This window comes from Myxocyprinus asiaticus, chromosome 9 (genome assembly GCF_019703515.2).
Source record: "Myxocyprinus asiaticus isolate MX2 ecotype Aquarium Trade chromosome 9, UBuf_Myxa_2, whole genome shotgun sequence".
Lineage (NCBI taxonomy): Eukaryota > Metazoa > Chordata > Actinopteri > Cypriniformes > Catostomidae > Myxocyprinus > Myxocyprinus asiaticus.
Window position 1 is genome coordinate 22,561,531 of NC_059352.1, and position 21,541 is coordinate 22,583,071.

Here is a 21,541-nt window from a genome sequence, read left to right on the forward strand (position 1 = left end):
TGTCACTGGCTACTTAAATGTGATGATTTATATGAATGTAAAAGTACCATAGTCCTTATTGGAAATGTATCACGGTAATACAATTTTATCTGAAGTACTTTGGAATACCATGCACTTTAAATACCATGGTATCTAAATATGGTAGTCATTCAGTACCATGGTATCATGATGAAGGTAAAGGTGATCAAAAATCAACACATATGCATAAATATGATTTTTGGACATGTACCATGGTAATACCATGATATTTGAACATGTACAATGGTAATACCATGGTATTCTTTGGAAAACCTTGGGATAACATGTAAATATCATGGTATATGAATACAGTAATCATTTAATACCATGTTTTTTTATTTAAGTACTATGGTATTACCATCTAATACCATCACTTTACAATGGCACAACAACAGAACTTCCTGTAAGAGTGCCTCAACACCCTCTTTCCATAGTCAAGACCCACAAGGACCATCACAATAATTATCCATTTACCAGCAGCCTAAGACAATGGACAATCTGTGCTCTAGTTAATAAAGGTGCTTCAGTAATATGATGTGTTATAGTCCAATACAGTGGGCTGGTACCAGGATTCAATGTTGATAACTCACACTTTATGTACATCGTGTTATATATATTATATGTTGTCAACATTCAGTCCTGGTACTCTTCAAATGGCAGGAACAAAGGACTGTAGCATAGTGCAAAACATTATAATAAGTATCCGAATCTGGTGTATGTTTTGTGCTGTTCCTCTCAGGAGATTGTGTTGGGGCTGCACACATTAAGGGCTGTCTTTCACTGGGCTGAGGGACAGATCAACAATAACAGCTCCTTCATCTCACTCGGCTCTACTTTAATTAAACTAAGGGAATAAAGATAGATTTCAACATATGTTTAACTGGACTTTGTGCTGAAACAAAGAATTTGTATGCACGCGCGGGTTTACAGTAAATGTGAACATGTGTATGTACAGTGGGGCACAAAAGTCTACTAGAGGGCACCAGTGAAAATGTCTCTATTTTGCATTATTTTTACATTATCAGCATAATAATTTGAGTAAAAAGTTGAGTTGTCACCCCTTTATTTTTGACTATTTTTATTACATAATTCTGACTTTTGGACAACAAATTTATAAGTGTCTTAATTTAAAAGAGACCAAAATAATGTCTGCCTCCAAAGGTTAATTAACTTTTATCAGTTTAGTTTGGGCATGTCATTTTATGGGTTTGAGTTCAAAAAGTGGGGTACAGGATAATATGTTTTAATGAAAGCATGCACTTGAGCTGGCATGGACTCCACAAGTTTGTGCAAAACCTGATGATCCATGTTATCCCTGCATGATCTGAGAATGTTCCAAAGGGCATCTTGTGTGCTTTATAGGAAGCACAAAAAAAACTGATCTTTTGTACAGAGTTGTAATGGTCAGTCTAACAAATTTGCTTACATTTGATTAGTGAAAGAGCAGAATCCTAAACAGTTCATCTTTTTACATCACACCTTTTTTTTTTTTTTTTTTTTTCAAAACTCTCATTTGCAGGTTTAAATCAATTCAAGTAAAATGGAACGTTTCCCAAAGTCTTAGTTGGAGGCTGACAAAATGAAAGAACTATTCCCCATAGGTTGAGTATTCATTGCAATGGGCATTAAATCTCTTAAACCCTCGTCCTCCACAATATTAATTGTGGCTAAGCACTTTGCTACAGCAATCGCGAAATCGCATTAACATGATTCGCCATTTTGAACTCCAGAGAGAACGTCTTGTTTTGCTTGGAGTGCTGGCAATGCACACGTAAATGATACTTTATCCAAAATGTCCGGATAAGGCCACGGTTTACTTTGTTTTTGTGCATTCCGGATCGGATTGCACCCGGTCAACCACATTGCCTTTCAAAGTATACTTTTTTGACCGTAAGCGAGTACGAATACATTCGACACATGTACACTACGACTGCTTTGCGATACTCTTTTACTACAGTCAACGGCTACCGCATGCAGTGACGGTGTGCACAGACGAGGACTGTGCGCATGTCAAGAAAATCTGGGCCACACGTGGACAGTCCGCACAGACTGTTTGACGAAATTTGCATCACACACACCAGGCGGGGAGCGATCAGCTAAAGTATTCTTTGGGCTTAAGATGGAAGCGCAACACGCCACCGTGGAAATGCTGATGCTTCACTCCAGAGATTCATTTGGATACAGCTTTTCACAGGTCCCATCTGGGTTTGTTTTGTACCAAAAATACGTTTAAGAGGTCCTTTCTCCATCACTTGATCATTGACATGGAATCACTGCATCACTTGTGGTGTGTGCATCATTGTAATGACCCCGGACACATCGCAAAGGTTCCACCCTATTCCAGACAGTGTTCAGAACTCACACAGAGCTGAATAAAATGTCAGACTCTAATGGGAAAATTGGTAAACATTTTAATCACATTCGTTAACGCGTTAATTTCGACAGATTTAATTTTTTTCCCATTGTTTCAACTTTCAGCAATTTACCTATCATGCGTAAAAATAAAGATTCTTCAATGCAGCACATTATGCTTTAAAAAAAAAAAAAATTTTTTTTTTTTTTATCAAGAACTATTTTTTAGTGTTCAGTCTTTGTCTTAGCTATCTGGTTCTGGAGATTAAAAGATTTTTGATGTCACATTATATGTTACATTATTCTTAAAAGCACCAGTACAAAGATGGTTTTCCAAAGAACTTTAGAATAAAACATTGTACAGTATGCAGAACTTTAAGAGGTTCTCCAATTGCATCAGGTTGTATTGGTGCTTTCACATCATGTTGGAATTACCATAATTATGAAATTCAAAATAGTTCCAGTACCTAAAGTGGTTGTTTTTGAAGATGGCCTCGCTGTAGGCCAGAGCCAGAAGCCTGGGGCTTGCCTGAACGGCTCCCTCACTCTGGGCCACCTTGCTTAGGTGTTGGGTCAGATGAACCAGGAGCTGGTGGTTAGCCTGAGGGACACTGGGGGAGTCAAGGATTCTTTTCAGCTGCTGTCCACACTCCTCCATGTTTTGGGTTTCTGAAAGGGAGGAAGCGAGAGACAGTTTGTCCCAGTGTTATTCATTGATTGTGACAAGGAACAGCCTGCTTGACCCAACACATTTGTCTCCATTTTTGAGTTTTATGTCATTAGTGTCACATTGACCTAAAATAATCCTAAAACCCTGACTGTGAGCTGGTCCATCTCTATGTGCCTCTTGTGCAAGCTTCACTCAACACTCAGCTATGCAGAGAGGTTCAATGGGTCTGAGACAGGAGAAAAAACTGCTTAGAAAGATGGGACCCACAAGCCACAGCTTTGTTTGTTATTTAATGTTATATTAATATCAATATATTTCAATGTTTGATTTTGAGGACATTTTTGTTTATTTTTGTGTGATAAACTATTTTGGTACCATTTTGGATCCAATGCAAAATGTGGGTCCTGAAGCAAAATCAGTTGAGAACCACTGGAGTAGCCAGCCATTTTCAAAAACGTTTATGTTAGTGACTTGTTCATAGAATATTTATTTTTCAAATGATATAGGTGTAACTCTTCTGAACTCTGACAGCACCCCTGATCTCTGTGGCACATTACAAAACCCATGACCTGGGTCTGGAAAGTCAGCTCAGCATGAGTTAAAGTGCTAGCCTAGTACTGCCCTCCAGTCCATTGTCCATAAGCACCCACAAGGACAATGCAGTTATTTAGACAGCTTCCATCATATTGATGAGCTCCTTTGAGATGGGGTTTCCCACAGCCAAGAGGCCAGCATGCAGGCTTATCTGTGCTAAAGTGTGCCCTGGTGGTGTAGCAAAGATATGAGCATTTTCAAGTCCCTTAGACACAACAAATATTTGTCTTCATCAGCTAAAGGAATGAAGATACAGTCAGGATATCAACGCAAGAGATTCACTTGTCTGGAAAATACAGAATAAATGTTCAGACCGTGATTTCAGTAAAATATCAAACAAGTATCATACCAGTCTGAAAGGTGGGTGGAACATATTTTTTTTTTTTTAAACATCTGGCTCATGAATATTAATTAGGCGATGTAATTGCGCTGTAGTCTTTGCTAAAAATAATAATAATGTAATTAGGCACTAGCCATTGTAGATTACCGATTGTGTGTTCATTGAGTTCAAAGCCAAAGCGCCATTTGGAAAAGTCTTCAATTTGGTTTTATGCGGCCAGCTACCACCATTTTATTTCTTAATGGACGAAACTCTTAAAATATAATGACTTTTTCAAAACCTGTTGTCAGTTGTAATGACTGCTACACACGTGTACAAGACACAAAAACTGGACATTAACATATACTCTTTTTATTATTTAATATTTTAGTGTAAAGCTGGCTTTCTTCATTCTTGACATTTGTAAACTTTACACATTATTTCCTCATTTTACTTTCATACTTGCTAAATCTGTATGTTTCTATGTAATGGTCCTAATTCAGCATCAATGGAGGCAGCTTGCAGATAGGCCAGTCCTTTAATTTAGACTCAGTAAATCTTGCCTGTCACAAGACTTTCAATTTAAGCAAAGACACACTGTCACACCCCTGCCAACCGCACTTCCTGCATGAATTGTGAGTGTGAACAAAGCAATTAAGGTGTTGGATGGTTATTATGCTTCTGCCATAGTGCTTATGTAAGATAAGTGTTAAGATGTTAGAGGTTATGGGCAGTGGGTAGAGTGATGAATGTTTGTCAATCTGCCGATCAGAAAACGGGTCAGTAATTTGACCTTGGCCTAAGACTCACAGATCACTGTTACAAGAACAAACTCAAGGTACCAGTTATGCATTTACTCAGTAATACATGCATAGACACACACACAGACACCCATGGACTAACCCTGCCCCCAGTCAGGAGTCGGGTGGTCCCACCCTGCCCTCCCTCCCAGAGATTACTGGTAGAGAGTGACCCCTGTTCAATAAAGGCCAGCCTCATGGGCTGCAGGCCATGGCTGGGAACTTGGCCGAGTCCATCTGGACTCAGCACGACACAACCGGGGGAAGAGTAGCCCAACAGATGACCAATCCTCTTCCTGGAAGAGGGAACACTGGCTGCTGGTCAGCCAGATGGGCACCAGTGCTCTAGGCATGTGAACCCTAATAGATAACACTAAATAATGCTCTTAAAATGAGACTTAAACACTCAGCGATACTCAATGAATCACTTCTAGTGAAAAAAAAACAAAAAACATTTTGCTCGTACACTACTATAATGCATTTGGCAGATGCTTTTATCCAAAGTGACTTAGGGGCCTTTCACACTGTACGTGTTTTTGTGTCCGTCCGCACTCTTTTTATGTAATCATGCGATTTACGGACATCTTTGAGTGTTGGGCTGGGTCTCGCTGTGTTTTCAAAGTCTAGCACAGAAGCTCTGCATTTTTTTTTTTTTTTTGATGTCATGTAAGGTTAAAAAAGAACATCAACTTTTAAAAACATGTCTTGAGACACCTGCGTTCTTTTATTCCTTGTTCTGCATCTAAGTTTTTTTAGTGCCGAGAGCGTTTGGTCTGAACGGCCCCGTACAGTGCATTCAAGGTGCTAGCACCATGCTCTAACATTTAAAGGAATATTCTGGGTTCAAGTCAAGCTCAATCGACAGCATTTGTGGCATTATGTTGATTACCACAAAAAATAATTACGACTCACCCCTCCTTTTCTTTAAAAAAAGCAAAAATCGAGGTTACAATAAAAGTGAATATGGCCAATTTTTGGAGGATTTAAAGGCAGAAATGTAAAGCTTATAATTTTATAAAAGCACTTTCATTAATTCTTCTGTTATAACTCATGTATTATTTGAGCTGTAAAGTTGTTTGAATAGTCATTTTTAAGGACGTTTAAGGGTTTTAGGGTTTGTTGACATTACATCATCATGGCAAAAAAGCAGTAAAATTGGCAATAACCTCACACAGAAAAGGTTTGCGAGCAATTTCTTGTGACAATATTTTTTATATAGTGAGTATTTTAATGTTTATGGATTAGCACAATTCACTTCCATTGTTAGTGCCATACTGGAACCCAGTTTTTGCTTTATTTTTTAAAGAAAGGGATGGGCAGGGGGCCTGGGTAGCTCAGAGAGTAAAGATGCTGACTACCAACCCTGGAGTCATGAGTTCAAATCCAGAGCATGCTGAGTGACTCCAGCCAGGTCTCCTAAGCAACCAAATTGGCCCGGTTGCTAAGGAGAGTAGAGTCACATGGGGTAACCTCCTCGTGGTCGCTATAATGTGGTTCGCTCTCGGTGGGGCGCGTGGTGAGTTGTGTGTGGATGCTGTGGAGAATAGCGTGAAGCCTCCACACGCACTATGTCTCCGTGGTAACGCACTCAACAAGCCATGTGATAAGATGCACGGATTGACATCTCAGATGCGGAGGCAACTGAGATTCATCCTCCGCCACCACGAGGACCTAGAGTGCATTGGGAATTGGGCATTCCAAATTGGGGAGAAGAAAAAAAAAAGAAAAAAGAAAGGGATGGGCAAGTCAAAATTAATTTTTGTGCTAATCAATATTATGCAACAAATGCTGTTGATTGAGCTTAATTTTGAACCCGGAATATTCCTATTAGCTACAATAATACTTTTTTATACTGTATACTGTATTGAAAAATCAGCATGTTTCAAAAGGCAATAATTTTTGTCAAGTAGTTTCATGCCATATTAAAAGCTTGAGATAAATTTGATTTCTCTACCCTCAAGATATGCTTCATAAAAATCTGATGGGTAACATGATTTAGAAAAAAAAAAATGATAGGTTTTTCTTGTAAAAAAAAACAAACAAACAAATAACTTGATGAACTTTGTTGATTAAATTAAGTATATCAAACAAAAGCATGCCTGATTTCACAATCAACTAGATTTTTTTTTCCAGGAAAGAGGGAGGTAGAAACTGGCACTGTTAAGGGCACCCCATGACAAAGGGACTTTCCAGGAAAGCTTATTTGCCATAATAGCCCATTGATTCTTTAAAGTGATTAACGCTGAATATGCCATATGGCCCATCCTATAGTGACTTAGCACTATACAAATGACCCAATACAAAACATATTATAAGTCCAAGCACATTATAGTGAGCCATTGCTTTGATTTCAACCGTTCACAGCACCACACAACTAATATTGGTTCCCTCCTTGGGGGAGGAGATGCATTTTTCACTTTAAATCACGCAATTCATTAAAGTAATTCACATAACGGAACCAGCATAACTGAAGATGGAAAACTAATTTATTAGGTGTGTAAGCCATCAATCAAATACTTTCCTACTGCTGGAGCTAAAGGGAACCAATTAGATTGCACCCCACTCTATGGGACCAATCTTTGCAGCAATTGAGGACATTATGAACTAATTAATTTAATAATGTTTTTAGGAGATTGCAGATAATAAATGAGTTTAGTCAAAATGCACATCATAGAGCAATTATTTGAAATCCTAAAACTCATAGTACTGTATAACTTTTAATATTGCCTGTTTCTGTAGCTCAGCTGGTAAACATGACACTAGCAACAGCAAGGTTATGGGTTTGATTCCCAGGGAATACACATCCTTATAAAGTGCATACATTGAGTGTTCTGTAAGTCACTTTGCATAAAAACATCTACCAAATGCATACAAATGTCAAATGCAGTAGCGGATTTAGGCATGGGCGACATGTGCAGTTGCCCAGGGCAGCATCTTGCAGGGGTGCGGCAGCATCTTGCGGGGGACGGCACGAGGCACACACACAGATCCCCCCGGTCAACAACTTTGAGGGCGTGTTGAAGAAGGTTTTGCACAGGGCACCATACAAGCTAGAACCGCCACTGGTCAAATGTCAAAAAAGTCAAAAGTTATCTAAAATGAAAATGTACTTTCATTACTTTCTATCTTCCATGGAACACAAAGGGATACGTTAGGCAGAATGTTAGGAAATGACAGCCTCAATCACCATTCACTTTCATTATATGAAGAAAAAAAAGATGCAATGAAAGTAAAGAAGAAAGGTTGTAAGTCCTTTTGAATTCCACAGAATAAGTATAGTAAGTAGGGCTGTGAATCGATTACATTTTTTTACATTAATTAATTGCACAGTTTTCTGTGATTAATCACAATTAATCATGGTGCATTAAAACAAAAATTAAAATATAATCATAAATATATTTACTTTATACTTTGTCTCAAAGAACTGGGAAGAAATTGGTTAATTATCATTAACTTTAATTCTTTAAAAATGTACATGTTAAAATGCTCTGTTTTTTTTGTTTTGTGAATAGAGTTCATTAGAATTTTTTTACAGGTATAAATCTTTGATAAAAGTATATGTTTACATGCCATAAAATCAATGAAGTTGCTGTAATTAAAAGTTAGGCTAAATATTCTGTCATTTTCCAGTGGACTTTTTTAATAATATGATTAAATAGGAAGATTAAATTTATTGTAATCTTTATTGGCAATATAAAATTAAGTGTACATTGCCAATGTAATATTATACACTATACACACAGATATACAACAAATTGAATGCTGAAGTTTAATTTGCTGAATTTTAAAATCTCAAAGCAATTTTTTCTGGCTACAGTTCTATCTCTATCGCGCACACGCTGGGTTTTTCTCACTATAATTGAGCGTTTTCAGGAAATGCGACAACATATGGCAGCGTTCCCTTATCTTTCCCACACCTGGCTCAATGCTTGCGGGTGAAGTCCACATTCTACGTACATTAAATCTGCTCCCGTCTTTAATATGCACGGGACATGCATCGCATGTAATCAATAAGTGTGCACTGCTCCACACAATCAGTTTCCGTGCTCGGATGTGCAGTCGAGTGGAGCGTGTACCTCCTAGAAATGTATATATGCCAATTTTAGCCACAGGAAGTGGAAACAAAAACATGAGTGAAGTTTCCGAAAGTATAAACAACTGATACTGCATTAATTATGTTAATTTTGAACGCGTCAACTGTTAATCGCAGAAATTAACACATTACATTTCCCAGCCCTAATAATAAGTCATATACTGTAGGTTCCCTTTAAGACTGCAAGAAGTCTTGTTATACATTTTCAGGCCTCAGAAACATGATGAGGCATTACTCAGAAAGCTTACATAATTCAGTTTATCCTTACAAAGTCAGGTCATACTCATGAGCAACCAGGCATATCTAAAAGATGGGGCAGACTGTGTGTATGTGTGTGTGTGTGTGTGTGGGCGGGCTTGGGTGGTTTACGAGGACTTTGTTTAGGTTACAAACTGGTAATTACAAGGGTATTATGCTGTAAATGTGGTTTATGAGGACATGTCTTGTGTCCCCATAATTAAAATCACTTAAACATACTTGTGGCAGCGGGGGCATGGTCGAGCGTCCGCCTGGAGAGAGAGAAAGCGGTAAGGGTGCATATACCTGAGCCAGATTATGATTAACACCTGTTTCTAGTTGCAGTGAGCTTGGGGAGAGCAGTATAAAAGGACCACACCACCGACAAGAAGGGGAGAGAGAGCCAGAGATCTAGAGTCTCGCTGAGTAGTTGATGTGTTAATGTGAAGCTAAAGAGTTAATGTGAAGCTAATGAGTTATTGTGAAGCTATTGAGTCATTGTGAAGCTGTAAGCTCAGAAAGTTGACAATTCAAAAGCCTTACCTGAGACTGAAGAAACCCGGTTCCCTGTGTCCTCCTTCCCTCCCTGTGTGAAGTTTTGCTACAATACTAAATTATTATTTTTTTTATTTTTTTTAATGCAGAACGTTTTTTGTGAGGGTTAGGTTTAGGGGTAAGGTTAGGGGATAGGATCTACAGTTCGTACAGTATAAAAATCATTATGTTTATGGAGCGTGTTTCATTTTCAGTGGGTGTAATGCAGAGCGAGGTCATAGAGAGATGGTGTGAACTTTCCCTCCGGCATAGTAGCGCACCCACTAATTCTCACACACCCTATCCTTCTCTCTCTCTCTCTCTCTCTCTCTCTCTCTCTGTGTTTCTTTCTCTCTATCTCTCTAACTTTTGTTCTCTCCCTCTCTCAAGCCTCTTTCTGCCCACTGAACTCTGTGATATGGAGCTTTTGTATTTTGATGAGGACACACACACACACTAGCCCATTTCAGTTGTGCATTTTTAAAGAAAAGCCTTAAAGAGAAAGTTACAAGCATGCATGCCTCTGACAAATACAGTTGGGTTCAAAAGTTCACATGCTTCTATTTTGCATTTGTTTTCTACATTTAACATATTTTATTTCCATTACAACTTATATAATACATATAAAATGTGAGTGAAAAGTTGAAGTGAAAAATACCATTTTGAGAACATTTCAGAATTTCTTAGTATTTTGCTTTAATGACAGCATGCACTCAAGCTAGCATGGACATCCACAAGTTTGGCAAAACTTGATCCATGTTAATATTTCTATTTAATTTTATGTCATAACTATTCTTCCTTTTTTTCTTTTTTTTTTTTTTTTCAAAATCCTAAAACTTTCAGTTAATTTTCAGGTTTAAATTAGATTTGAAATCCCAGATTTTCAATGTGGACTCGCCACTGTATGTCTTGTGTAAAAATGGCTAAGTTCAGGCATGCAACTCTGCAAGGTGCAAGCGGATAGGTTCTTTGAACTTGTTATCTGTTAGCCAATCAGCTTGCTCACATGTGATATGTCAAGCCAATTGGCTCACACTGTGTAAGCTAATAGGTCCTTTGACGTAATCAGGTAGCCAATCAACTTAAGTACTCTCTCTTTGCCTTACATTTCAATTAGCTTAGTTTGCAAGTAAGCTGGTATCAATGCAGCAAGCTAAAAGAGTTTTCTCTGAAAATGCTGTTTGCTCAGGTTGTTGCTGGGGCTTTTTCTTCCATTAGCTTGCACTATAAGGTCTGCTTTTGGATAACACATAGAAGCATGCCTTTATCAATGTAAGCTGTAGCCAAATCAGGCACTGGCACACATCACTTTATTAGGTCCTTAGTTCCAAAAAGTCCACACATTACTAGACTAAGTCAGTTAAATAAGCTCATGGCATTCCTGGTCCAGATGCACATTATGAGTCAGATCAAAAGCCGTTTAAGCCTTTCTGCTAAGCAGGCCAGGGCACACAGAGATTTAGTTCATTTGCCAAGCAGGCCAAGGCACACTTAGCTAGCATACACTCAATGCACATGGGTCTTCAGAGCAGCAGCAGTATATAAGTCTTGGTGGTAGATCTGCTTGCTTAGGGGTTTGTGTTTTGTGTTATGTGTTTGTGTAGCTTCCCTGCTTTGTTGGAGGATTGTATTTATGTCTAATTGTGCAGCATTATGTCATACATGCTTGATGCACCATGTCTTGTGTTTTTCTAATTGTGCAGCAGCAGCAGCAGCGTGTCCACATGCTTAACTCAGTATGTCTGTGTATGTTATAGCAGTAGAAAGTCTCAGTTCTGTACAGTAGCAGCAGCATAGCAGATCTAGTACACCAAGACCAATATACTCTCAATTTGTCATACCCACATTAACACACTTAATCTTTCTGATAGCCGTCATGACTGAAATCCTTTAATTTAGAACCATGTTGCGAATAATTCAAAGCACAAAACTCATGAGGGAGTGCAGTTTAAATGTACATTTATGCATTTGTCAGACACTTTTATCTAAAGGGTATGCAATTTATTAATTTGTGTGTTCCCTGGGAATCAAACCCATGATCTTGGTATTGCTAGCACCATACTCTACAAGTTGAGCTACAGGAACTATGCATGATGTATTATTTTGTGCTGATCTCCATTGGATGTCTTACCCTGAGCAGTGTAGACCAGCTCACTGTACACTATAGCTGGGATGAGCGGGCAGGGCAAGTCCTGCAAGTAACCCCTAAGAATATCAGCCAAAATGGACAATTCATATTGATCAAAGTCCACTGCTGCTGGGTCTGAAAGAGAGAGAGAGAGAGAGAGAGAGAGAGAGAGAGAGAGAGAAAGAGAGAATGGTTAAGTATAGACATCCAGAGTGCATTCTCCATTATTAACCCTCACAAGTCATGTGCCCTTGGCGAAACCCTTTAACGACTCACTTACAGTGGTGGCATGATACCCGGATCATTCCTTGCCCTCAGGGGACAATGATCCAGTTTAAAAAGAGAGTAAATTTGAGTGGAAGTCTCCTAGTCAATAACTCAAAGCCTCGGATAATGGCAGCTTGGAAGATTGTAATTACACAGTAGTAATTTTAAAGGGCCTTCCATTGTGCTGAAATTATAATGGCATATTGATGTATTGGAAAGGTGTAAATGAGGCTGACAGATCTCTCGCATATTTCAGATTAGAGCCTTTTCATTTATAGTTTGGGTGTAATTGTGGATTCATAAATTCTTTCGTACTGTATGTTCAGCAGAGCCTGCAGGATGTTGGACAATGAAAACGGCGTAATTGGCACATGAATAATGTAGGAAAATATGCAGAAGCTCAGAAGTGTGTGTGTAATTTAGACACACCCAATGCTAAGTCAGACATCTGGATAAAACAATGAATACAGTTGTGAGTTGCCCATCTTGAACATTGAAGTATCTAGTCTAGACATGTTTATTCAGATCAATGTACATATACATATATAGTATTCAGTATATGCACAAACATCCATCAATGAACAATTGTGCAAATATTTCATAGGACAAATTGTTGTACAACTGTTTTTGCACATTAAATTTGTCACTTAAATGGATAGTTCACCCAAAAATGAAAATGTTTGGCAAAATATTAGAATCCGTGAATCATTCGTTCATTTCATATTCAATTAGGAATTAAAAATCGGAAAAACAAAAAAATGACTTATTCCATTATTCGTTGAAAAAAACAATATTAAAAACAAATAATGACTTGATTTTCTTAATTTCGATTTAATGCTCAAATTAAAAATAGGAAATTGGAAAAATAGCCACGGGACACTGTGCATTTTGATTATTTGATTTCACTAATATATGGGTTGAATATTTGATTCGCACATATGGGTGGACCTGAAATGCCCCTTTCTTCTGATTGGTCAACCTGCACGTCATCTTCCTCAATGCTGTGAGACAAAATTAAAGTTCTCTGCTGTTTAATTGTTCAGATGAATTTGTCTCAGTTAATTTTAAATTCCAAAACTCGCCACATTTATTGCAGCTGAGTTATCTCTCTCATCAAGATTTATCAGACAACCCTACACAGACACCTGCTGTCTTTGACGTTGCTCCAGTTTGAAAAGGTATGGTTTTATATGAGATGACGAAAATAACCGTACATTCATAAAACTTTTGAAGCACATGCCTACATTGTAAAGACATAGGCCTATGTTTAACTGCGGGGTAAAGTTTGGTTTAGGTTTGATAATCGATGGATGTTCCACCCACAACTAAAACATGGCGTCAGAGCAGTCATTTAGTTGACTATTGACTTGCATGCTATATCATAAAAAAATATTGTTATTTAAAAATTAAACAAACAAACCAAAAAATAAATAAATATATATATATATATATATATATATATATATATATATATATATATATATAAATAAACATTTCACAGGTTTTAGAGTGGGTTAGAGTGATGGCTGTGCATATGAATGTATAGTACAAAAACAATCACTAAAATTAACGAAAACATTATTTTCACATTCCAAAGGTTGTAGTAAGCTCCCAGTGGGCAGACTGACTTACCACAGGTGAGATTTTTTACAGTACATCCAATAATATGAGTAGTATTAGATTATTTTAAAAATGAATGAACTAAAATTCACCAAAATGTTACTTTCACATTCCAAAGGTTGTAGTAAGTTCCCAGTAGATAGACTTACTACAGGTGAGATTTTTACAGCTAGTCTGTCTATCCACTGGGAAGTTACTATAACATTTGGAATATGAAAATAACATTTTCAGGAGTTTTTATGATGTTTATCCTAAAATAACCTAATACTGTACTCATATTATTGGATTTACTGTAATAATCTCACCTGTTGTAAATCAGTCTAATCATGCTAAAGGAAGTTCATGAATGATCATCAAAGTTTGACCAGTGAATTTAAAATCAGCATTTACACATAGCCTTCACATTTGTCCAATAATAAAAGGCACACAAAAATGCAGCATATACGACCCAGTAGGTAAAGGCTATCCATATTCCCATTCAAAAACATAGATGTCAGCATGATCTGAGCTTGATATTAGCACTCTTCGCTGCCATGTATATACTTATTGTCTTATATTAAATATTAACTGTAAAAATATCATCCAATTTATTTGTTATTATTATTATTATTATCGTTTATCATTTGTTATTTTCTGTTGTCATCTGTCTTGGATGCACCCTATGTTAAGTCTGTATATTACCTGAACCGCATCTTGCTGTGTTCATTGCACTGCAATATGTAAAAATTAAAATAGACTTTCAATACTATTTGATGATTTCTCATTTCAAAAACGCACAAAACACTGATGTCAATTTAAAACGCTTATTTAAAGCAATCAAACCATAGCTGCCGTAGACTTATTATTAGGACAAAAGGCGTCCCGACTGAAAGTCCACCCTGATGCGGTACATGACTTGTGAAATCGGAACTGTCCCCATTTTAAAGTCGCATCTGGTCATCCTAACTGCGAATGCCATACCCAACTGCAGCCGATTCTCCAGTGCAGTGTGGACCACCAGTGCCCAACTGATCAGCACCACTTTATGGTACCACTTATAAATGAATAAAACAAGTTGTGTGGCACAAAGAAGGATAACTGTGAAAAGACATCTTAATACTATGTGTGCGTGTGTGTGTCACTCTTATCAATTGCTTCATGTGGCAATGATTGTCCTAATGCTGAATCGCATGAAGATGAAATCCTGTCTGCATTCAATGAACATTTTACGGTTGTGTGTAGGCAATGTGTCTAGCTGTTTGACGAGAGAGATATCTCAGCTGCAATAAATGTGGTGAATTATGGAGAATAAATGATAAAGAATTTAATATTAACTGAGACAAATTTATCTGAACAATTAAACTGCAGAGAACTTTTATTCTGTCTCACAGCATTGAGGAAAACGATGGTGCAGGTTGACCAATCAGAAGAAATGGGTGTTTCAGATCCACCCAAATGTGCAAATCAAATATTCAAGCTATATATTAGTGAAATCAAACAATCGAAATGCACAGTGTCCTGTGGCTATTTTTCCAATTTCCTATTTTTAACTTGAGAATTAAATCGAAATTACGAAAAACAAGTCATTATTTGTTTTTAATATTGGTTTTGTAAATGAATAATGAAATAATTCATTTTTTGTTTTTCTGATTTTGAATTCCTAATTGAATATGAAATGAATAAATAATACACAGATTCATTAGCCTCAGTCACTTTTTAAATTTCATTTATCTTTTTTCCATACAATGAAAGTGAATGGTATCATTTTACCTAACATCTCTTTTAGTGTTCTACAGAAGAAAGTAATTCCAATTTGGAACAACTATGTCAGAATTTTTGGTTGAACTATCCTTTTAACTGTGAATCTTCCACAATTTACACTTTACACTTCAACAAATTTGACTTTATTATTGTATACAGTATTTATGCACATTTTCTTCTAATCATTAACCTCTTTATTATTTCTTTATATATAGATAACTTAAATATTATCATTTTTTTTATATAAGGCACAGTAATTGGGGTACACCAAGGAAAACAAAGCTTCCCTTACAGTATACACACAACATGAAGTCTGTTTAAAGAAATCTATATATTCTAAACTGACCAGCACACTGGAGCTGCCAGACATAGCATGAAAGAATTGTACATCAACACAAAAGTTATGCAAAAGAAAGAGGTCAGCAGGAAAGTGTCATTTGAGAACTTGATGAAGTGCTTGAAGCTATTCACCTATCCTCACCACTTCAATTCTTCATCCTCTCCTCCATCCTATGCCATTTTAATGAGAGACAAGTGTCTGACCCCCACAGCTAAATTGTAATAGCATTGATTGTCCCTCTGACTGATTGCAAAATAAAGTTTCCTCGTGATCAGGTTGCAGTTAGATCAAAAACCCATTAAGCTTTGCTGATGACCTTCTCTCTCTCTCCAAATGTGATTAGTTTGTTGACCTGTCATTATGCCTGATTCCAGTGCAAGGCTTCAGGACATTCTTGGTAATCCAAATGAACCAGGTAATATCTGATTTATAATGGCAGCATGTGAATTTAGATCATGTGAATTTTAGCCTATAATTTAGATCATATCATAGCAATATCAATCGCAAACAAGACTGAACATCAGAAAATAAAAATGATATGATTTGAGTGTCTTTTTTATTAATGTAATTGGGTTTAAAGTATATTTTTCAAAGTGGAAGGCATATTCAAAATGTTCGATTAGCACATTATAAAAAATATACCTTGTGGCTCAATTCACACATTCAGCCAGTAAGTACTGTACAAGACTTATATGACAGTTAGTATAAAAGCTTGGGGTACATTTGACTGCAGTTAACTTTACTAGTTATTCATCAGACAATGTACAGTATTATTTACAGAGACAGTCCCTCTTGACAAACTTATGCTTTACTTAAAAGCACAAAGACAGCTGCGCTCAGTTTGAGGTCACAGTCTAGGTTTGACCCTATAAGCTTCAGGTGGCCAGCTAAGGTCCCCTGACCACTACACTACCACCCCCCCCAAAGCACCCTTTTTGACTGGGAGCATCAGGTGTACGAAGGAGAACGGGGAAAAATAGGTCCAGATTCACATGTATCAAAGGATATTCACACTGGGGATTTGCTTTAAAAAAGTGACCATAAGTCATTCTTTTTCAATAATAGCTGGCGATGTAACAAAGTTGAGCCAGGTAGAGCTTTATGTAAATGAGCAATGACATGATACGGTGACTACCAATGGGAGTGCAGTCAGTTGATCTTATGATTTATTTGTTCTGTGATCATATGATCAAGTATGAATGCTTTCTAGCAACCAACAGTACAACGACATGGCGACTAACTGTATAGTGATTAATTTACTGTCAGTGGGAATGCGCCTTTAGACATCGGTGAGATTCTCAGTAGTCTTCTGACAGTAAGGATCTTCACTGCTCTGGCAATGGAAAAAATTGATCTAGTGACCAGCAGTTAAATCCCTCTGGGATTAACTAAGTTCAGTGGCTCTAAATCACAGGATACAGTGTAAACAGTGCTCATGGGTCATAGTGGAGCTTGGGTCATACTAATGCCTGTTGTGCGAGTGATTCGTGGATTAGTGATAGCCAGTGATGAACAGAAAATAGGGAGCACCAGGAATTCAGACACAAATATATAAAGATTTTAAAGGAAGAACAAATTCTCACATTGTCAAGTCATTTTTTTAATTTATTTTTATACTATATGTCTGTGCATGAGTGCATCTTTACATCCTAGAAGCCAAACATGATTTGGGATGATTGTTTAGTACAGTGCAGTACAGTACAACTCAAGTTAATCAAGTGAGAACAAAAAGAAAAAAAATCCAATCAAATCAGCCACGGCCCATGCATTTAAGTCTAGGCCTTCAGTGTGATTCATGCCATTAAGAAAACACAGTTTCACAATGAATAAGACTCCATATCATACATTATGTGTCAGCCAACTAATAATACCAACTGACATTTTAAAAACACGTCCACGCACGAAAGCCAGAACCAAGGAGGTCTAATACCAAGAAAAGCTGTCTAATAATATTTTTGATTTAAATTTTGCTTGCAATAAATTTTGTTTTGTCAGGGTACATGGTTACTTTTCAAAACTTGATCCGACACTGAATGCTCAAGCAGCCTAATTTACATTTAGAAAACTCCTGATGTTGCTATAACAATGCAAAAAGCACTTATCAATGAAAATCAGCCCTCCTTTCCTGTTTGATTAATCAATTGCACGATCATGCAGAACATCTCAGGTTTTTAAATTCATAAGGATCTCTTTCTCAGTGGTGATGAGGCAGTGATGACAGCCGTCTCATCAGCAAGATCTCACGCTCTTCGCTTTCAAATTACATTCATCACTTAAAGCGTGATTGCGTCACTCAAGGCCAGCTAGAAGGCCTGGACTGGGACATATACTAAAGACCACACCCACCAAGAACAAATAACTCAATCTGATTGGCCGATGAATCTGAAAATCTTACTTTAGATGCCTATTCACTGCAGTGTTGAGGGATTTTGCGGAATTTCTGAAGGCCTGACGGGGTGGAGCTCAGACTCACGCGCTGCTTCGGCTAAGGAGCATGGCTTCGGGCATGTGATTTGTGAAACAGTTGTCATACTTTGCTTGTAAGCATCGAGGAATAAATTCTGATTGGATAAACCTTTTGTTTTTTGTTATTGGTTTGTAGATGAATAAGAGTGGAAAGCGATTGAAAATACATAGGCAAAAAGGTCAATGAGAATGAAAGGATACAAAATATTTATTTATTAGGCATGTTACGCCAGCAGAGAAGGCTTTGCTGGCCCTGAGAAATCACCACTGCATCAAATGGGACTCTGATACCTAGTTATTGAAAATGTTAGTTTAATTATGTTGGATTTAAACACTGATCTCTATAATTGCATTGCATTGCATATTCCTCTTAACCACCTAAACTTTTAACATTAACATATTAATAGATATTTAAAAATTGTAATAGATTAAAATATAATTTATAGATATAGGGTCTATTTTCATGAGCGTGCAAAGTGCAGGGCTACGTGCTAAGGCTGTGTGCAACGTCTCATCCAGTTTTCATGAGTGCTAACTCTAAGTGCAATTTTCGCACCAGTACAAAATGCAAGTGGCTGTGGGTGGGAGTTTTTGTGCTATCTATGGTTTTATGCGCACAAACTATTGTATGGTAATGAAGTGGCGCAAAGCGCAATTTGCTATTTTTCTTAAAAAATAGGTCATTGTGCTAAGTTGTTTTAAAAGCAGGTCTTATCTCAGTGCAAAGTCTAAAGTTAGTTCCTGCATTTGCAGTTTGGAGATTCCACCAAAAGGAGTTAATAAAGTCTATGTCCAAACTCTAAAAATATAGTGGAACGTCAAATTATGTCCATGACGATCACTGTTGTAGCCGTTTTATGAAACAAAAATGTATTGGATTTGTGTTAAACTATCTACAGGTCATGGATTATTTTTCAGTTATTATTATTATTATTATTAAGTTTATATTTACAATTGTATTTAAGATCTAATTTGTATTGGTATTTTTCCACCTGTTGTCGTACAGTGATTTTTAAGTCACTGCAAAAGGGGCCGGTGGAAGAAGTTGGACAGAGTAAAATGTTTGAATTTGGTATGATTTTTTGACCACTTCGTTAATTTAAATGTAGAAATATTTTTGGTTGAATTTATTAGTGTTTCAATAAATAAATTAAACATTTTCAAAATCAAAATCAACTGGTAGAAGTGAAGTGCGTGCCAATACAATCATTGTTAATACTATCATGATTTGTGGGTCAGTAGATAAAAATGATTGATAATACTTACATTCTCTACAATTTAACAGAGCCTACAAATCTTGACGAGAAGCACATTTACCATGCATATAAAAAGGCACGTGCAACTGTCAAAGAAAAATGCCTGACATTCAGAAAGGAAGCATTTAGTGCGCAAAAGATCCAGCTTGATCCAGCCTATTAGCGCTTTGCGTGTGTAATTTCACCAAACCCACTTGTGCCTAGACTTAGCACATGCTTGCACAAAAATACCAAAAATTCATGGGCATGCCCATTTACTTTGTGCTTATGACTTAAAGCATAATGCTGCACTTAGCAGTAGTTATCTTAAAATAGGGCCCTTACTGTTTTTTGTTATATTTGATTGTGCTGCCTTTGCGATGTAAACATGGCTATTTCAGACATATCAAAACAGACTGAAAATCAATATACTGTATATTTATATAAACTATATTATACAGCAGGCAATAGTCAGTGTATTTTATCAAGCCTCTGAAGAAATAGTGTTCTTCTAGATTAAACTCACATGGCTAACAAACCAAGCTGGCCTAATATAAGGCTAGATAAGTGCAGGGATTTTCCATAAACCAAGTTCCCCTCTAACACGGAGGAAGTCATGCGAGAAACCTATTGATCACAGTTTCTCAATGAATCCCATTTACTGGCTGCTATGTCCATTAGGTGCTTCCACATGTATTTCTTAGTTTTCTAATCACCCTCCCGGTGGATGCCCATCTGCTGATCTTTAATTTCTTGCCTGCCAGTGGCCCTAATCGATTGTTTCCACCCTGCTTGGCCTGATCCATAAAGTGTATTGTTGGAATTTCTCTGCATGTGTTTTTAAATGGCCAACTTGTAAAGTGTCTAATTCACTACAAACAGATTTGTTTAGGTCATCAAGAAGTGTTTGTCCCATCCCTATCTCTCCAAGAGTCCTTCCCATTCATCCATTTACATGCCTGGCAAGTAAACTCATTGTCAAATTCAGCTGTCCAATCTGTCTAGCCTACATCTATTGATCCACCAGGGCTTTGTTTATTGTGCCTTGCACCTTATGTTGGTCACCGGCAGACATAATCAGCTATAATCAGTTGGGCTTTACCCCAGCCGCATTCCTTTTCAATATGGATCAGAGTGACCCTATAGTATCTGCTTAAAATGTGTTATGAGAGATCACATGGAAAAGGATCAGAAGGTTGTGATAATCGCCTAGAAACTTTAAAACTGGTTTAGAGGCTAGTGCTGTAAGTTAAAATCATCAAAACGAGTCATCACCATGATCCGTTGGGTAAAGGTCACCGCTGGCTCTGGATAAAGCCACCTCAGCTGGTCATTATCTCCTGTTAAAACTGTAAAGATGGCTTAGTCCCAGTGGAAGCACTGACCTACAAATCTCGCATCAGAGGAAAATAAAGGTATAAATTATAGCGGTTAAAAAAAAAAAACAGGAAGACATCACTCGTTCTGATTCAATCGTGAAATGAAATCTTTCTGTCTTGTTGGTGTCTTAAGTGCCGTTAGACTGGGGTGAAGGATAAAGGGGAAAAAAACTAGAAAAAAAATGATTTAAAAGGAAAATCAGTGACAGGGTAAGAGGAAGTGCATGAGAAACATGAGTGTAAAATCATGTGACTGGTTTTTAAACATAAATGGTTGACCAATCCATACTAAAAAACTAAAGGCTTGTTGTTTAATGGTGAAAATCTCAGCCTGATCCCATGAAAATAACATGACAATGGCAACATTTTTGCAAACCAAAATTGCATGCTTCATTACACGTTTGGCTGCAATTTCGCAGTGAAATGTCCAGTGGGGGGTGCCAAAAGCGAGTGAAATGATGTTGTAATCAGGTTTTTAAGGTGAATATTAGATGGATGTTTTAATGAGTAAAACGTAAATCCCTAACCTAAAACTTTAATCTAAACTTAACCAATAATGTCCTAAAAGATAAATGAGAGGTTAAAAAACATAATTACCATTAACCAACACCTAAACCTAACTGTGAAGATGAACAAAGCACAGTTGTTGTGCACCTATAGTGTTCATTTCACCAGGAAACTGCAGCAAAACATAGAAAGTGGCACGTAAACATCTGTTTGCAAAAATGTATTTATAGTAACGTTAATTA

General features: G+C 37.2%; 1 protein-coding gene across 1 annotated transcript in view; it reads right to left on the reverse strand.

The window, feature by feature from the left end:
• Positions 1-21,541, reverse strand: part of pik3r3b (phosphoinositide-3-kinase, regulatory subunit 3b (gamma)) — a 299,954-nt gene that overhangs the window by 149,620 nt on the left and 128,793 nt on the right. The window contains exons 5-6 of the mRNA XM_051707774.1: positions 11,749-11,880; positions 2,838-3,039 (exon numbers count right to left, since the gene is read on the reverse strand). Coding sequence (XP_051563734.1) covers positions 2,838-3,039; positions 11,749-11,880 — 334 coding nt within the window. The remainder of the gene's footprint in view (positions 1-2,837; positions 3,040-11,748; positions 11,881-21,541) is intronic.